This window comes from Telopea speciosissima, chromosome 1 (genome assembly GCF_018873765.1).
Source record: "Telopea speciosissima isolate NSW1024214 ecotype Mountain lineage chromosome 1, Tspe_v1, whole genome shotgun sequence".
Taxonomy (NCBI): Eukaryota; Viridiplantae; Streptophyta; class Magnoliopsida; order Proteales; family Proteaceae; genus Telopea; species Telopea speciosissima.
In genome coordinates this window covers 4,310,466-4,328,067 of record NC_057916.1, presented here as the reverse complement: position 1 = coordinate 4,328,067, position 17,602 = coordinate 4,310,466, and the positions used below count along the sequence as shown (strand labels likewise).

Sequence of the window (17,602 nt, the reverse complement as noted above, 5' to 3'; positions counted from 1 at the left end):
GGAAAAATTTTAAGGATAAAGGACTTTGGTTATTACACTAGTTTTTCAGAAAATGTTGAATGGTGGGTAAAATTTCAGAAAATATGAGAGAATTGGACAATTTACCTAGTTAAAGAGATTATGACAACTCATTGGCCCATCAATCCATTTTTCTAACACTAGTTGTTTGGTTAGATTTTCTATTGTGTATATAAAAAAAAAAGACGTACCCAATGCAAGATGTCAAACAGGATTACTCTTCAAGTAATAGGAAATTTTCCTGGACTTCTTTTCCCGTGTGGGGTTCCTTATTATTTTTTCTCTTACTTTGACTATTTGAGTCCCATGTGGATGATATCGTTCTTTATACTGCCATTGGTGTGACATGCAGATTTCACCCAACATGGGAAACCTCTCCTATATGCAAAAATACCAAAGTCTCTCTATGTCTCTCTCGTTTCCCCAGTAGGCATAATAATTATCGATGCATATGTGTAATTTTACCTTCTAAGCTATCAATCCTTGACCATGTTTAAAAAACCTTTTGAACTAGACCCTTGAGGCAATCTACATGTGACGTGCCTTGGAAGTATACAGGTTCTCAAAATGGAAATATGCAGGGCTTTCCATTGAGACAATCCCCATGCACATGCCTTGTCAATGTATAGGTTCTTGAAATGGAAATATGCAGGTTTTGTATAATGCCGTATGCTTTTGTGCTACATTTAACCATAATCATCATCTTCGAAACAAAGAAGCAGTTCATGTCCTTGCTCATCTCTACCAAAATATGCCTTGGAAATAAAATGCATCAACAAGGACCTGCACTCACATCATATGAAAGAAACAGATTAGAGTGGACCATCTTGGAACATTGAGTTATAAAAACTTGAATGAAAATTTCCATGGCTAAACGAATGGAATAGGAGAAAAGAGTTTATACTCATCTAGAGGATTGGGGAAAGCCTTTCATGTTCCTATTAATCAACAATGTTAACCAACCCCAGAAAGCTGTAATTACATATGAAAAAGCACCTACAACCCAAGCTAATCCCGTCGAACCCTACAATAGGTTTTCACCATTTCCAGCTGTAGCAAAATCAAATAAACCAGAATCTATGAAGAAGAAGAAGAAGAGAACCGAGAGAGAGAAAGAGAGGACAATATCGATGGAGAGAAGAGAACCCTAAGAGCCACGGTAGGATTCAGAATGATCCTATCATGGCCTAGGCTCAATATTTATAGTTTCTTTTAAAAAGGTAGAGTCCAATAAGGAGTTTACATAAAGACCCGAAGACAAAGAAACGCATAACACTAACATGACTACTAAACCAACTCTAACCAAAAACTACTAGTTAATAAGACTAGTAACGATATAACAAGGAAAAGGAGGGGGGGGGGGGGGGAGGGGAGAGGGACTCCCCCCTCAAATTGGAGTGTGTGTGTGTGTGCAGCTTGAAACAATAAAAATAGATATTCACAGCAAAAACCAGTCTTAAACATATATATCAGTAATAGACGCCAGGGAGCACAAAGGGAACTTCATTTTGGTAGCAATACCAACTCAAGCACACCAATCATCAGCAGCAATAGTAGAGAAAAATCTCCGCGTCAAATAAATCCATACAGTCACGGACAAAATAAGCAGCAGAGAATACCAACCGCAATCCAAAAGATTATAGCAGCAACAACAACATCATAAGCCCTTCTCAAGGAAGGCAAGTAGTAATCTTCGTAAAGAAGACAGATAAAAGTGCAGCATAGGTTGCTACGAACCACTAATAAAAAGTGCAACATAGGTTGTTGCGTACCACTGATATGGAAGTGAACCCTAGGAGATCAATCCAAATCGTGAAGGGGCTACAAGGAATGATGATTGTTTTCTCAGCCACACAGTACTGCAACACATAAACCAGATATCACAGCAGGCAGCAAGTCACGATAAGTCTTCAGTGACGAACAAGTCAGATCAAACTAGATCTAATCAGATGCTATCGAAAGACAAATCAAAACAAAAGGTTGAGAAGCAGCACAAATCAGGCCTTCAAATCGCAGAGCAGATCAGCAGTAAACCATACCAGAATAACACATTCTTCAAATAGCAGCAACTCATATATAGCATCAATATGACACAACGAAGGTAGGATGTATCTCAAATATCAAACTCTGAGAGAGAAAACAGGTGCAGCAGTGTATACATCTTCAGGCGCAGGTATATAAATTCCCCCCCCCCCTTTTTTTCTTCATCATCATCTGATTCCATGCAGCAAAATCAAATAAACCGGAACCGAGAGAGAGAAAGAGAGGACAATATCGATGGAGAGAAGACAAACCCTGGAGCCACGGTAGGATTCAGAATGATCCTATCATGGCCTAGGCTAAAGATTTATACTGTCATTAAAGGTAGAGTCCAATAAGGAGTTAATTACATGAAGAGCCAATGACAGAAAGACATAACACTAACATGACTCTACAAGACCAACTCTAACCAAACACTACTAGCTTATAAGACTAGTAACGATATAACAAGGAAAGGGAGGAATTCCCCCCTCACGCTATACACTTAACACCAGCTTCATAATCAAAATTTACCCCTTAATTTTCTGTTGAGATCTGGAGAAATTTCCAAGGCTAAACAAACCTCTAAACCACAGTTTAGAAACAAATCTCAAAAGGGCTCTGAGTATGCTTTTCCCAGTTTCAGTGGGTTTTAATGACAACCAGGAACCAAACTGGGAAATCAGGAACTGAAAAGGTGGCTGATTCGGGTTAAACTCAATTTGACCTGCCATTTGGTTTCTAAAAACTATAATTAAAATATTACTATTCAGAAAAGCAGATTGTTCTTCAAAGATTACAATGTGAATAATAGCAACAAAGATTACAATGCGAATAATAGCATCTAACTGATTAGAGATAATTTAAGCAATGACCTCAAACAGCCACAGGAACATGCGCACCTATGTGTGCATGTGCACACACACATATATAATTACAATAAAAGTAAACTGTGGAAATACAACAATAACTCAGCCTCATCTCAACTAAATGGGGTTGGCTACATGGATCCTTACCCTCTAATCAGCTCTATTTGAGGTCATACTTGATATAAGGCCTAAGCTATGCATGTCTTTCCTCAGCATTTCACCCTGAGTCATTTTAGTTCTGCCCAGACTGGAGCATCTAAAGGCCTCCCTTGAACATGACCATGCCACCTCAAGCAACTTTCTCATAGCTTATCATGAACCAGAGCTACTCCCTAATCAGCTCTAATTTGATCATTCCTTACTTAATCCTGCCTAGTTTTGCCACCTATCCATCTAAACATTCTCATCTCAGCTACACTGAGTTTATCTATATGATGCTTCTAAACAACTCAACATTCCGCAGCATACATCATAGCCGGTCATATGATGGTCCTATATAATTTTCCTTTTAAGTTTTAAATGAATATGTCCACAACACACTGGATGCACCTCTCCACTTCATCCATCCTATTTTAATTCTTTCTAAAACATAATCCTCTATATCACCTTCTTTATTTATGATTGAACCCAGATACCTAAAATAATCACTTTGAGGAATCTCCCTTCCATCAATTTTCTCCGAAATAGTAGTTTTTTTTGTCTCAAGAAAGTTTTAATAACTCTCTCCCATAATTTCATAGTATGACTTATTAGTTTTATGCCTTCATAGTTATTGCAGCTCTGAATATCACCTTTATTTTTATAAATCGAAACTATAATGTTTCTCCACCACATTTGAAATTTTCCTTGTGCTCATAATCTTATTAAACAGTTTGGTTACCCAAGATAAACCATAGATTCCTAAGCTCTTCCACACTTCTATTGGGACCCCATTTGGACCTGGTGCCTTGCCTACTTTGATCCTCCTTAAAGCTTCTTTTACTTCAGGCACCCTAATTTTTTGTATATATCCACTACATGTGAACTTGTTTAATAACTTAAGAATTAGTAGTCCTAATTATCACAAGGAAAGAATAAACAAAAGAAAATAAAAGAAGAAGAAGAAGATCTTTGCCTTCATCATAAAATTCCAAGATGTTGCAATTAAGTAATCAATCTAGGCATCTCATTCACAAGCACCATCACAGGATAAATAACTTCATACCAAACTGCAGTTGGCATTAATCAACTAAACATCTTGTATCTTAGACATAGTTATGTTCCACAATAGATGAATTTTTCAGAACCATTAATATTTAAAGAACAGTGTTAATAAAATTAATGAAATTTGAGAGAGAGCAGAGAATACCTTTACCATGAGCATCCATTGGTTTTGGCAAGTTATAGTAGTCTTTCTTCTGGCATTTTCTTTCATTACAAAGCTCTTCAGAACGTTCATTATCATCCAGGATCCTGGATTCACCCTTGTTCTCAGCAAGAATCTCTAACTCAGACTTTTCAAACTCCAAACAAAAAGAATCAGTCCTACCAATGTCACCAAAATTCTTGTCAGTGTTAGTTTCTCCATCACCTTAGAATAAGCATTACCATCTCAAATCATGTTTGATATACTCTTCATAATTTCAGGAGAGTCCATTTGAAACTCAATATCAATCAGTTCCTTCATAAGGCTGCTGCACCTGCAAAGAATGAGGTAAAGCCATAAATATAATCCATCATAAGGGTAACAAAAAAATTTAAAAAAAAAAGGATTAAAAATTGTGTTTACCAGACCAGAAAGGAAGGTTAGGGAGTTGGAGCTTATCCATCAGAGATCACCTTATTGCAGCAGAAACATTTTCTGTCAAGTAAAGATCTTGAGAAACCAAATGGATATTCCAAGTAGGAGGAGACTAACATATTTTACTACTTTTTAGGGAAGAGGGGATGACGGTAGGGGAACAAAGGAGAGGATGCAATATATTTCAAAAATCATCTTGCACTTTAAACCATAATTCACCTTCACTTCTGCCCACTTTTTATTATTATTGAGAGATTGCCGTGATACATACAGTTAAAAAAAGAGTATTTATACATAATTATACATGAACTATTTAACGTATAAAGTCAAAAGAGTTCTTAGAATCTTACTGAGTAAAGTGAATGAGTAATAAAGTAAATTGGCCCTTCCCTCCTCTTCATGCCTCAGGAAATTTCATACGGATAAATCTTTGGGCTTCCTCGGACCATCCAGTACGTTTAAGAAGTTCAATTATGATGGAAAAATGTTCTTCCGATGGCTTGATATTGTATCTCCGTGTCATACAATTAAATATTTTGCAAGCCTCGTCAGCAAATCCAGCTTGACCACAAATAGATAAGACCACATTAAAAGTGTACTTGTTTGGACTGAAACCATCAGATCTCATTTGATTAAAGAGATCGAGTGCATCTCTATATATATTGTTATATCCATATACCTCGATAATTGCAGTCCATACCATGGATCCTTTAGAAGGCATGGTATCAAATACCAACTTTGCTTTCTCAATTACTCGACACTTGCCATACATTTTCACAATCTCTGCACTGATAAAAGGGATCAATTCAAAATCTCTCTTTAAGACATATCCATGTAACTCTTTCCCAAGTTTCAGATTCCCCAGTTCACCACAAGCACTAAGAATCCTTCCTACAGCAACGGAATCTGGCCTATGCTTAGAAAGCTGCATTGACCGAAATACACCCAGTGCTTCATGAAGATGGTGGTTACTCAAGTATGCATCTATCATTGCTGTCCATGAGATCACATTCCTCTTTTCCATTCCATCAAACAACTTGCAACAAGTTTCTAAACCACCACACTTAGAGTACAAACCTATTAAAGAGGTAATTAAAGACACATTGGGTAGAAAATAATTCTTCACCACATATCCATGAATCTCTTTCCCCTGTTTTAGCGCTTTCAGCTCTGCACAAACAGGAAGAACAGTTGCAATTGTCACGACATCAGGCTTCACTCCTTCTTGCTGCATCCAAATTATAGACCTCAGAGCTTGCTCAAGCCTCCCATTTGATACATAACCTGACATGAGCGCAGTCCATGAAACAGCATTCCTTTCCATTGAGCTATAGAAGACCTGCCTTCCTGATACCATGTCTCCACACTTGCAATACATATCAATCAACGCAGACTGAATGAACAAATGCTTTGCATAATCCTTTGTTTTGATCACATAGCTGTGAACTTCCCGGCCCAATTTCCGGGCCCATAATTCTCCAATTACGGGAAGGATCATCGTCAGAATAGCTGAATTCGGTTCAATCCCCTGCCCTATCATTTTCCTTAAGTATGTCACTGCATCCCTTTGCAACCTATTATGTGCAAAACCTGCAATCATCGCCCCCCACACCACAACATCTTTCTCTGGAATTTCCTCAAACACTTGGCGCGCCAGCTTAATCTTGCCGCATTTGAAGTACAAATCGATCAAACTAGTCTGAAGAATAATGGAGTTACTGGCAAACCCATTCTTGATCAAAAAGGCATGAGTCTTCATCCCCTGGGTGAATGCAGTGGAACCTGCAAAGCTCTTCAGCAAACAAGAGAAGGTGTAGACGTTCAACTCAACTCCTAACTCCCGCATTTTCGTATACGTAGCGAGTACTTCACGATATTGCCGCCCGCCTCTAACTACATTGCCTCTGAGTAAGGCATTCCATGGATAGACGCTCCCATGTGGGAGGTCAGCGAATACCCTCTTCGCGTCTTCAATGGAGCCGCATGATGTGTACATGTGAACCAGTTTTGTCCGGAGGAAATCGTTGTCCTCCAGCCCATTTATCCGGATAAAGGCATGGATTTGCCTACCTTCAACGAGAGACTTGGATCGAACACAAGCCGCAAGGAGCGAAGAGAAAGTGGTTGCGTTAACTGGGATGCCTTGCTGCTCCAAGTAATCCAAGATGGTGAGGGCTTCCTTGAGCTTCCCTTGCCGAGCGAATCTCTTGATGTCTTCATAGATGACATGTGGATTCTTTGTGTGGAGGGGTAAAGACAACGGGAATGCATCTTTCTCTGTGAATCTCCGTTTCCTGGAGGGAGATTTGAAGGGCTTGGTGTGCTGATTGGGGTTAGTTTGGATCTGAGTCAGTGGAGATGCTACTGATGATATCTTTGTTTTGATGAAGCAGTTGAGAGGGTATGGACGTGGATGGTCAAGTTGAAGATTGGGAGATGATTTAGGGTGGGTTTTGGCGGGAAATGGTACCGGGTTGGTTAGGAGGAGAGACGAAGAGGATCTTCCTTCCATGGCGGGACTGGGTGTTTCTCTTGCCCAAAATCTGCCACATCTGCAACTGTTTATGGCTCAGTGTTCATTCGGTTTCGGCTCGGTTCGGCCTAAATCGACGGTGCAGTGCTGAACCAGATCGACATACCCGCCACTGGACCGAACCAATCCGACCTGATACAAACCCTAGTAATGACTAAGGCTACGTTTGGATCTTTCATCTTTTCGACTTTTCCTAACATTGGCTGAGACTCTAATTCTCAACTCTCGACGGACTCGGCTCCTATCAATCCGGGCAGCAGTGCTACATGTGCAGCACCTGAGATGAGGCAGTGCGCATTTACCTCCTTATCCTTACCCAAACGCCTTGCCCGAGCATGGGTAAGGCGGTAAATGGGCACCACCTCATTTTTAGGTGCGCACTGCTGCTCGGATTGACAGGATCTTTTTCTACTCTCGACTTAGGCACTCAGGTAACGACACAAGCAAGTGGCAACCGTTTTTCGGTTCTTTTTCTTCCCCAAGACTCCAAGAGGTAAGAGGCAAGACTCAAGAGGCAACTCCGTGAGTCACTCGGTATGTTCTCTTCTCTTTTCTCTCTCTCTCTCTCTCTCTCTCACACCTGAAATCCCAAAGTCTCTCTCCGTCTTTCTCCTCTTTTTGTTTGAAGGCTCAAGGCTTGAAGCCCCATGCTCTTTCGGTCTTTCTCCTTTTTTTTTTTTGAACTTTGAAGCCTTGAAGCCATACATCAGAAAATGATGCTATTGCTTTGAGCCCGGTTCATTTTGTTTGACCATTAAAGCCTTGAAGACTGAAGGCTGAAGTCTTAAAGCAATGATTTATTGAGTATTTGAGATTTTGAGTGTTTAATTTCTTTATTGCTCATGCCCGAATACCCAATGATAATGATTCATTGAATGTTTTTTATTTTTTGATCATGTCGTAATAGTCTAATACCTTATGAATGGCAATGATAGTGATTTATTGATTGATATCGTAGTTGTCATGGCATCGCCATGGTGTCATATCGTTAAAATAATGTACACATCTACCAACGATATGGTATATATTAGCATATCGACCAATATGGCCTCTATGGCATTGCCATGGCGCTGGTATAGACGCTATACCACGATATATGATCATATCGGCCGATATTATTGATCAAATAAATTTGTTTTTAAAATCTTTTAAAAAATGATGCTTTTATCTTGATGTGTATTGGAGGTGTCAAGTTACACTGCAATACACATTAACAAAAAAAAAGAGTAATGGGCAAAGCTGTTTGTAACCAATCCGGTTACAACAATCTCTTGTAACTTGACTTATTTGCCCATCTCACATCACATGGTTATTTTTTAAAATGGGGTATTTTTTGTAATTTTTCCTTTCCTTCACCCTTTCCTGTCCTTCGCCCTTTCTTATCCACCTCCGACGCCTTTAACTCCCTTCCATGCTCCTCTTTGGCTGCCGTGAGCTATACATTCACTCAAACCAGAGATAACTAAGATATTGATCATGAAGAAAACCATAGGAAAGGCTTTCATCCTCCCCTGTCCCCGGCTAGCCCTACCCATGGAGAGAGGCGAAATCTCAAGTGGGTCCCCCGTTAGTCTCGAAATTTCCTTTGTTGTTGCGTTCTACTCTACTCTAGAAGTTTGTGAAACGTTTTAAGGAACTCCAAAACCTACAATTTCTCACCTCACCATAGAACCCAACTTAGGAAATCAAACACATTTTCATTCAGCGCAAGGTTTAAGTCTTTCTGTAAATTCTTCTTGCATCTTTGATTCTCCCTTAATTTTCATATCTTTCTGGTTCTTTCTTGTTTTCTTTCAATTTTCTTTTACTTTCTTGATTTCGAGTTCAAGTTTCATTAACTGCGGCCAAGACCCAAGGAAAGGCCATCGGTATCGACTTGGGTACCACCTACAGCTGCGTGGGAGTATGGCAGAACGATCGTGTCGAGATAATCGCCAATGATCAAGGCAACTGGACAACTTCTTCTTATGTAACCAACACCGAATGGTTGATCGGTAATGCAGCAAAGGACCGGCTGCGGTTATCATACCCTTCTGTGCAGAACGACATGAAGCACTGGCTTGTCAAGGTTGTTCATGGACCCAACGATTTTAATTTCCGTTTCGGCTAGGGTTCTTGGACTTTCTTTCGCTGAGGCAGCCATGGAAAGGCGGGGCTCGGCTGGGACATGGGAGGGTGGAGTGGCATAGATGGTGGGGCTGCTTTCTGTGGAAGAAGAAGAAGAGAAGGAAAATTACCAAAAAAAAAAAAAAAGAAGAAGAAGAGAAGGAAAGGGAACAATGGATTTGGAGCGGTTGTATACAGGATTTGAGGAGAGATTGAAAAGAAGATAGTTAATTTACATTTATAGCCTTTTTCAGTAATTGACAAGTCAAATTATAAGGGGCAAAATTGTCTGGTTAAATATTCTGTTTGTAACCTTCTTGGTTACAAACAGACGCACCCTTGAGTAATAATGCCAATACCCTAAATCCCTAATAGAAAATTAGAAATCGAAAAGACAAGTCTCAATAGAGAAGGAGAGACCGAGAGAGTAATTGGAAGGAAGAGACGCTACTTCTTCACCTCTTCGAGCTCCGGCAGTTCTCTCCAGCAGTCAAGCGGCCTACTTCGTCGGCTCCGGCAAATTCTCCTAGCAGTCCAGCGGCCTCCTTCGTCGTCTCCTGTAAGTAATTGTTTATTTGGTAGTTCTTTTTCTTTAGTTCTTCACTTCTTGTTCTTATTCTTCTCCTCCCAGTCCTCCGGCAAGCAACTCTATCCTAAACTAAAGTTCTTCTTCTTCTTCTCACACACTCACGCACACCCACGCAGAGAGAGTCGACACTCGATAGAGGGGTTTTTTTTTCTTTCTGGTTTCTCCTTTTATCCATCCCCTGTTCTGCCTCTTTCATTCTTCTTCTTCTTTTCTGGTTTCTCATTTTATCCATCCCCTGTTCTGGTTCACAACAGTTCCCCACGGTTGTGAACTATGCTCGATCATTCCTTCTTAAATCTTAAGCCACATGCACTGAGCGACCTGAACCCCAGAATCTTAAGCCGTAATATCTCTCTTGCTGTGAGTTGGAGCTTTGCAAACAAAGCTGATTTCCTCTCTAACGCCACCTTCAAATCCTGCAATTTCTGGGAATTTTCTTTAAGTTGTTAGTTGTTTGTTCTTTGTAGCAGCTTGCCAGCTTGCGCCATTGAAGATTCTATTTGATATTTTGATTTCAGCACTGCCACTTTCCCTTTAGAGTTAAGACTTGATATATTTGCAGAAACAGAATTGCCAGTCTCTTGTTATTGACACATTTAGAGCAAATTTTATTTTTGTTTGGTAAAGCAACACCAACAGCAGCAAGCACATATTCAGTTATTCACATCAGCAAATTATTATTATTATTTTTTAGTTTAGATGGGCTGTTTATTATGTTTATTCACTGATTTTTGATGTTATAGGGTATGTATTATAGCATACTAATTGACATTAAAAATAGAGAAAATAAACAATAAAACATGGTCGACATGATTGCCATGGCGGGCGACATGTTGATATATCGACTAGACACCCCTCCACCGACTTGGATCACCGTGACAACGTGACAACTATTATTGAATGTTTTTTTTTTCTTTCTTGATCATGCCTTAATAGTCTAATACCCTGTGAATCTGTGATTTATTGAGTGTTTTCTAATTTTCTTACACCTGCAATTCCTTTTTATTTTATTTTTATATTGTATATAATTTCTTGTGATGCACATGCATAGGGGTAAGGAACATGGATTCCAAACTGGAGAAATACGATGCAAAAATCATAAGTATGCAATGTTTGTTCAATTATGTATTCATGTATCTGTTTCTTCTCATAGTTTTGCAAGTTTAACTTAGATGTTTAGGATAACTGGATAGGTTTGTTGTTGGAATAGAATCTCCCTTTCTTGTCTTCCTATTTTGATTGCAGGCAGGTTCTCGAATTTTGGTTTTGGTGGTAATAGTGAGCTTAAAAATTACCAACAAGGCAACAACACATTTCCTCCTGTTGTACCCAAAATAAAAATCTTCCAACGTTGGTGAACCTTAATTATACCATGAACTCATGAAGTATTACGTAAACATGAAATTCTAAGTGTTAGGCTTGAATGCTTGATGTTAAACACTCATGTGTCATCATTAGTAAGTTTATAGAACAGAGTAGGGGCTAATGAAATATTTTATGTAGTTGAAAAGAGAAAGAGAAGAAAATAGGCACGAAACCAAACCACACCAAAATTGAAACCGAAACCGAATCCAAATCGTTATTAAGCTGTTATCATAAACCGAAATCGACACAAAACCAAACCGCACCAAAACTGAATCCGAAACCGAGTTGAAATCGAACAGTCCTTATTGGTTCGGTTTCAGTTTCCCTAAAAGCCACACCGAAATCGAAAAACCTATCTGAACCTGGATCGAACCGACCGATTGACACCCCTACCTTAGGGCTAGGATATATCAACCCAGGCCTTGTTTGGGTTCAGGGTGGGCTCGGGCTGTCAGGGCCAAACTTGCACCCCTAGTTTGAACGCACAAGTTGGCCAATGGGAGCACATGCGTATGCATTGCCTTGGGTGGGATTTCCACCTATATCCATGGGGTAGCGTGGTTCTGTGTCTAGGCGTAGGAGACATGCGGGCCACGCAACCAAGTAACGTTCTCTTCCCCTTTGAAATTTTAACCATTGTTTGATCTTACTTTTCTCCATATGTAAAACTAGTATTGAGTTGAGAAAAAATTTAATTAGGTAGGTAATTCAAACAAGGGAGAAAGAGCGCCACCTGATTGCGCCAGATACGCCGCAGCCCTGGTTATTTCTGGGGTTCCAGGGGGTGTGTCGGTCATTTTGTGTGCCTTTGTCAATGCACAAGCGATCGGGTGGCGTTCTCTTTCCCTTCACATAAATTAAAAGTTACAAATAACAAAGGAGTCCTTTAATCATTTTTATACTTATCAATTGTAGGAAATTTGTGAAAACGCCCAATTTCTTTTTGACCACCAACTGAAAGTATCTCTCTCTGCTTGTACTTGAAACCCTACTCTCTCTCTTATTCCGATTTTAGGGTTCATCCGCTATATTGGTTTTGGGCTTCAAGAAAAACATCATTCATTTTCTCTCTTTAATAGCTTAGATGCTTTGCCCAAATCACATACACTAAAGAAAGACTATTGCTATCAACAATGCCTATCATTTGATTTTACTATGCTTTCAATTATTTGCTATACCCTCTAATGGATTATTAATTTAGAATTAAACCACATGAGGAGTACATTCATGTTGATTTTGATGTTATAGACATATATTATAGCATACAAATGAATTAAAATGTAAAAATAAACATGTAATGCTCATGGAGCGGCGTGACCACTCAACCCTCCCATTGGATGCTCATGCATGCTCTCCCATTGACTCTTGTGCACACAGCCCACACAGCCTAACAATTAAGGTTGCAATTCTTTTGGCAAGTGAGAAATCATTCCCATTTGACGTAGTGTACTTAAATCTTGTTTTGTTTTATCACTTTATTTACAAAGGGTGTCAAGTAATAATCCACACTTGTTAGTTAGATGGATGAAAACAAAGACTGATACGACATGTTGGCAAAACATGTCGATAAGGGTGCAAGTTTGGCCCTGATGGCCCGAGCCCACCTTAGCCCGCCCAAAATTTTCGGCCTTGAGTCAGGACCAGGCCGGGCCAGGGTTGAGCTCTGCCCAACCCGACCCTATCTTCTTCTTTTTTTCCCTTCTCCTTCTTCTTCTTTCTTCTTGTTTCTTCTTCTTCCTCTTCCTCTTCTCTATCTTCTTCTTCTTCTTTTTATTCTTCCCAGCCTCACCAACCCATGCATCTCCCTTCCCCCCTGATCAGGGCCAATCAGGGTCAGCCCATCCCGACCCTGAGAGCGGGTCAGGATTGGATTTTCTAGCCTTAAATTAGGACCGGGCCAGGGTTGAGCTCGGCCCAACCTGTCCCTATCTTTTCCTTTTCTTTTCTCCCCTTCTCCTTCTTCCTCTTCCTCTTCTTTCTCTTCTTCTTCTTCCCAGCCTCACCAGTACATGCATCTCCCTTCCCCCCTAGTCAGGGCCAATCAGGGTCAGCCCGTTCCGACCTTGAGAGCGGGTCAGGATTGGATTTTCTAGCCCTAAATTAGGACTGGGCCAGGCTTGGGCCCAAATAAGAGGACTCAGGATTGGATTGGAGTTTTAAATAGCCCGATCCAACCTGATCTTGTTGCAGCCCTACATGTCAAGCTAGAAGATCGATCGACTAATATTCAGTCGTTCCTAGTGCAAGGTAGCAACCAACAGTTGCCCGATTGTATTCGATTGGTTACAAACCGAACCCGAAATTATTATTTGATTACTGAATAGAAAAGTTATTCAACCAAAGCAAGGCCAATGATTTGTGAATTATTTGCCTGAATCGAAATATAGCGAATAATTCGTGCAAGTTATAAAACAGAAAACCCCCTTTATGGAGTGTAGGGTTTTTTAGTTTTTCATCGTTCGAGCTCCAACTTCAACTCTTCAATTCATTCGTAGCTGGGTCGAGGACTCGAGAGCGATTGAGAGAGACTAGGAGTTGATGACCGGCCACTGCAGCAACGTGCAATCCGACAACTCAGGTAACGCCTTGTTACTCCATGTTCTGTTTCTCTACCCCCGGTTTCCTCTGCGAGTGGCACAAATGTTAGGGAGCTCTCACCTGCGTTTGAGAAATAGATTGCAATATATGGGTGTGGTAGTGGATTTAATTACACAGCATGTTCTCAGTTCAGTTTCTCTTCAGTGACTCAGTCACACTTCTTGTTGTTTTCCTCCATGGGGAATGTTCCAGGAGATTCATCTTTCTTCGTTCTTCACGTAATCCAGAGCTCTTGAAGTTGCAATTTAGTTGAATTGGAGAAACATTCAACCTCTTGTAAAATATGGAGAAGCAAAAAACAAAATTACTTTAGTTTCTGCTAGTTTTAACTTTTATGGAACTAAGAAGCTGATGATTGGAGTCTGCATTAATTGAGAGAAATTACTCCTCGGCCTTTCAAGTGAGTGGATTTGATAGTTTGTATTTCAGGTTTATACTGATTATGCTCCTTTTTGCGCACACAACTCAAAAAGGGTGTACCCGTGACCTCTAGGTCGCAATGGAGCAACCTTACCATTGCGCTAAGGCCCACCACCCTCTTGTAAAATTTTTAATTTACATTTTTGGGTAAAATATCTTTAATACAGTTTTTATTTTTTTATTAAAAAAAAAACTGTATTCTTCATTTGTTTTGGTTGCCACCAATGGTGCTGCATGTCTAGAATTCCCTTTTAGTTGGAGGAGTTGCCATGTTCTCAAACTTCAAATATTGAATTATTGTTCCTGGGGCAAGATGAGACCAGATGAATTTTCATTTGAATATCATTGTCACACATTGGATATTGGACTTCTGCTATTTTTTTTCCTGCCACAATGTGGGTTCAAGAAAGATGTATATGGATTTAGTTACACAGCATGTTCTCTTGAATCTGGAACCCTATAAACTGTGCCTACCTTGTTTTTGTTACCTTTTTTTAATGTTCTATGATTATTGTATAGTTTGTTTATTTCTTAAAGAGTTTGGTGGAAGTTTGCAACCTGCTGAATGCTTGTCTCTCCACTTTTTCATTAATCCCATGCCATATTGCCCTTTACCTGTCTTGAAATGGGTTTTTTCAAACAAACTTCCTGGAAGAGAACCAATTTCTTTAAGTCCTTCAAAAGAACCTCGCCATAAAAAAACTGCTTGTTTGGATTTGAATTCAGGTTCTGAAACAGCAGCAGTTTAGCATTATCAAATTTCAAGAAATCCAGCTTGGACTCAAGTGTAGTCTGCCTGCCAGGATGTTCATCCTTTGGGGCAGCAGTCCAGATTATTCAAAGTTCTCCATGGATCAGCAATTAAATCAGTGCATGTTTCCAATCTCTTCTTTTCTAGTCTATCAGAAAAAAAAAAAAAAACCTCGTAAGTATTTTTCCTAAATTGAATCACCTGGTCAGAAGGGTAATCCTAGAAGGATATGGATTCTTTGTTTTCTCACTTTCATTGACCACTGCTTGATTTCCTTGAGCAGGTGATGCAGTTGTGCATAGGATATAGGACTTATCTCTTTAAGTTATGTTTGTAATTTTCTTTTATTTATTTATCTATTCCTATTGATGGAGTCGTAGATAGAGTTAGAGTTTGTTTCAGTTTTTTAGTCCAAGTTAGAGTCGAGTTCTGTTTTAGTTTTGGATAAGGATTAGGACTTTTTTAAGCCTTGAAATGCTTGCTGTAACAAAGGATTAATGGGTTTTTGGAATGAAAATTTGAGTTGCTACCATTTGGCTGCAAGAGTTGTGGTTTCCTTACTCAATCTCCTCTTCTTTGAACTATCTTTCCATCACAGGTACAGTCCTTCCTCTTCTTTTATTTTTCTTTCTTCCTTCCTTCCTTATATTATCTTCCCTTTTCCCTGTTAGCTTCTATACACGATACCTGTTCAGAATGATCTACCAGCCCTCACATCGTGGGATCGATCTCTCTTGGTTCTCCTCCTTTCAGTCTCAAATCTGGAAGCTTGAACCATAGTTCTCTTGCCCTTGAACGTCAACTTTGCTGTGAGTGGCAGAACAGCCATTGTGTTGGTATCGCCAGGTTCTATTTCAGAACCTTCTTGTTAGTTAAGTAGTGGTTCTCTTGGGTTGTCTTTCGTTTGTATTCAACAAGACTGGGAGTAGAGATTGAGTCCTTGAAATTTCAGATCGATTCTATCTGTTTTGATAGAGTTCTTCCCATCTAAGCATAGCGTGGATTACTACTGGGCTGAGAATTCGTGCTCTTTCAATATTTCCCTTCATTCTTAGAAATATTACACTTTACCCTTGTTTTTTTTCCATTCCAAGTTTACCCCTCCTACATATAAATGTTACACTCTTTTGTTTGTGTTTCATCCCTTATCGTGAACTTCCAATAAATTATGGTACTGCCACCCTATTTTAAATTCCAGTTTATTTACAATTCTTTCATTGCTCTTATAATCTTCACAATATTTACTGTTTTGTGACTATGCTCAAGTCATTGTAATTTTCAATCCCACTAGTATAATTGCTATTTCAAATAGGTGGTGTGGCCTTTGAAATAGACAGTTTTTGAACCCACCCACAAATTTTTTTTCTTCTTTATTGTAATATGTGATCCAAGAAGTGAGTAGAAATGTAGAATTACTATATTCTTGGCAGATGGTGGTATAAGTGTTGAGATGTGCCTTGTTGATATCGTACTTTCAATCTTATGTGGATGTTTCTTGCTTATCCAAAACATTACAAGTAATTGACTTGATGTTCACAGATTTTGTTATTCTTTTGTCCTTTTCCTTTCCTTTATGGTCCATGATTCTTTTAGAATCATGAAATTAATTGAGAAAATTATTTGATCGAGATTCTCTGATTTATTTCACTGCAGAGTTGTATGAGGTGTAGTAATTAGTCTGTCTTGCCACACCCAAATCAATCAGAGCCATTGTTTGATTATGTTAAACATGTACTACAAATATAAAAAATAGTATCCAAAATTTGTTGCCCGAACTTTTTTTTGGTAAGCGAATAATTCCCGAATCTGAGTTTTATTTTGCTCGCTTTTTGACCGAATTCTTAAATTTATAAAAAAAAAAAAACCAAATTGTTTCAAATAATTACCAAATCTGAATTTGCTAACTATGAACCCGACCCAACCCAACATACCTCACTTTCCCCAATTACCCATAATTTATGTCTTTTCTAAAAAATGCCCAACCTAACTGACCAACTATTTTATCCCTCTTCATTTTAGATTCGTTTTGTTTTCCTCCACAGTCCTTTTCTCAGTGGAAGCCTTGCAGAAGAAATCCTGTTGTTGCTAGCCTGCTACCTACGTGCTGCTGCCTCTCGGCACTCTCCAATACAACTCGTCCTCCTCCCTTTTCTGAAGCAAACAGTCTTGCAGAAACCCTAGTGCAGCTACCTCTGCGGCTCTGCTTCTTAGCCTGGCCCTCTCCAATCCAACACACAGAAACATTCTCCCTTTTCAAGGTACCTAACTGGCTAACTTTTCTTCTCTCTCTCTCTCTCTCTCTCTCTGTCTCCCTATTCTTCTTTTCTCTGGAGAGTAAAGTTAAAAACCATTAGATCAGGGTGAATGGTGAGCATGCCCAAAATTTCTTTCTTTTATTGTTTTTATTTTTTAAAGTCTATTCTGTTAACAAAATGACATTTTCTAACTTCCCGATGTTGCTTGGTGAGGGAGCTTGCATGGGTATGGAAATGTATTGATGCTTGCATTTAGTCTTATAAACATAAAAACTTGACTTCTGCAAACCAAAAAGTGA

The 17,602-nt window shown here is 39.3% G+C and overlaps 1 protein-coding gene across 5 annotated transcripts; it reads right to left on the bottom strand.

Annotated features, from left to right (window-relative positions):
• Positions 1–477: 477 nt before the first annotated feature.
• LOC122664947 (pentatricopeptide repeat-containing protein At1g71460, chloroplastic) lies at positions 478–7,238 on the bottom strand. 5 transcript variants are annotated; one of them, XR_006333403.1, is made up of 5 exons: positions 5,037–7,238; positions 4,882–4,933; positions 4,675–4,746; positions 4,255–4,585; positions 478–801 (listed from the first exon to the last, which is right to left on the bottom strand). XR_006333403.1 is itself a non-coding variant. In XM_043861010.1 (2 exons), the coding sequence occupies exon 1, from the start codon at positions 7,196–7,198 to the stop codon at positions 5,084–5,086; it is 2,115 nt and encodes a 704-aa protein (XP_043716945.1). In that variant the 5' UTR covers positions 7,199–7,238; the 3' UTR covers positions 478–801; positions 5,037–5,083. The 5 variants fall into 5 exon arrangements, 1 of the variants encoding a protein (XP_043716945.1); XR_006333402.1 differs by having other exon boundaries at positions 4,675–4,933; XR_006333404.1 differs by lacking the exon at positions 4,882–4,933.
• Positions 7,239–17,602: the final 10,364 nt, after the last annotated feature.

Excerpts from the sequence above, each read along its gene's own strand:
- LOC122664947 (XM_043861010.1), bottom strand. The coding sequence starts at position 7,198 with ATGGAAGGAAGATCCTCTTCGTCTCTCCTCCTAACCAACCCGGTACCA.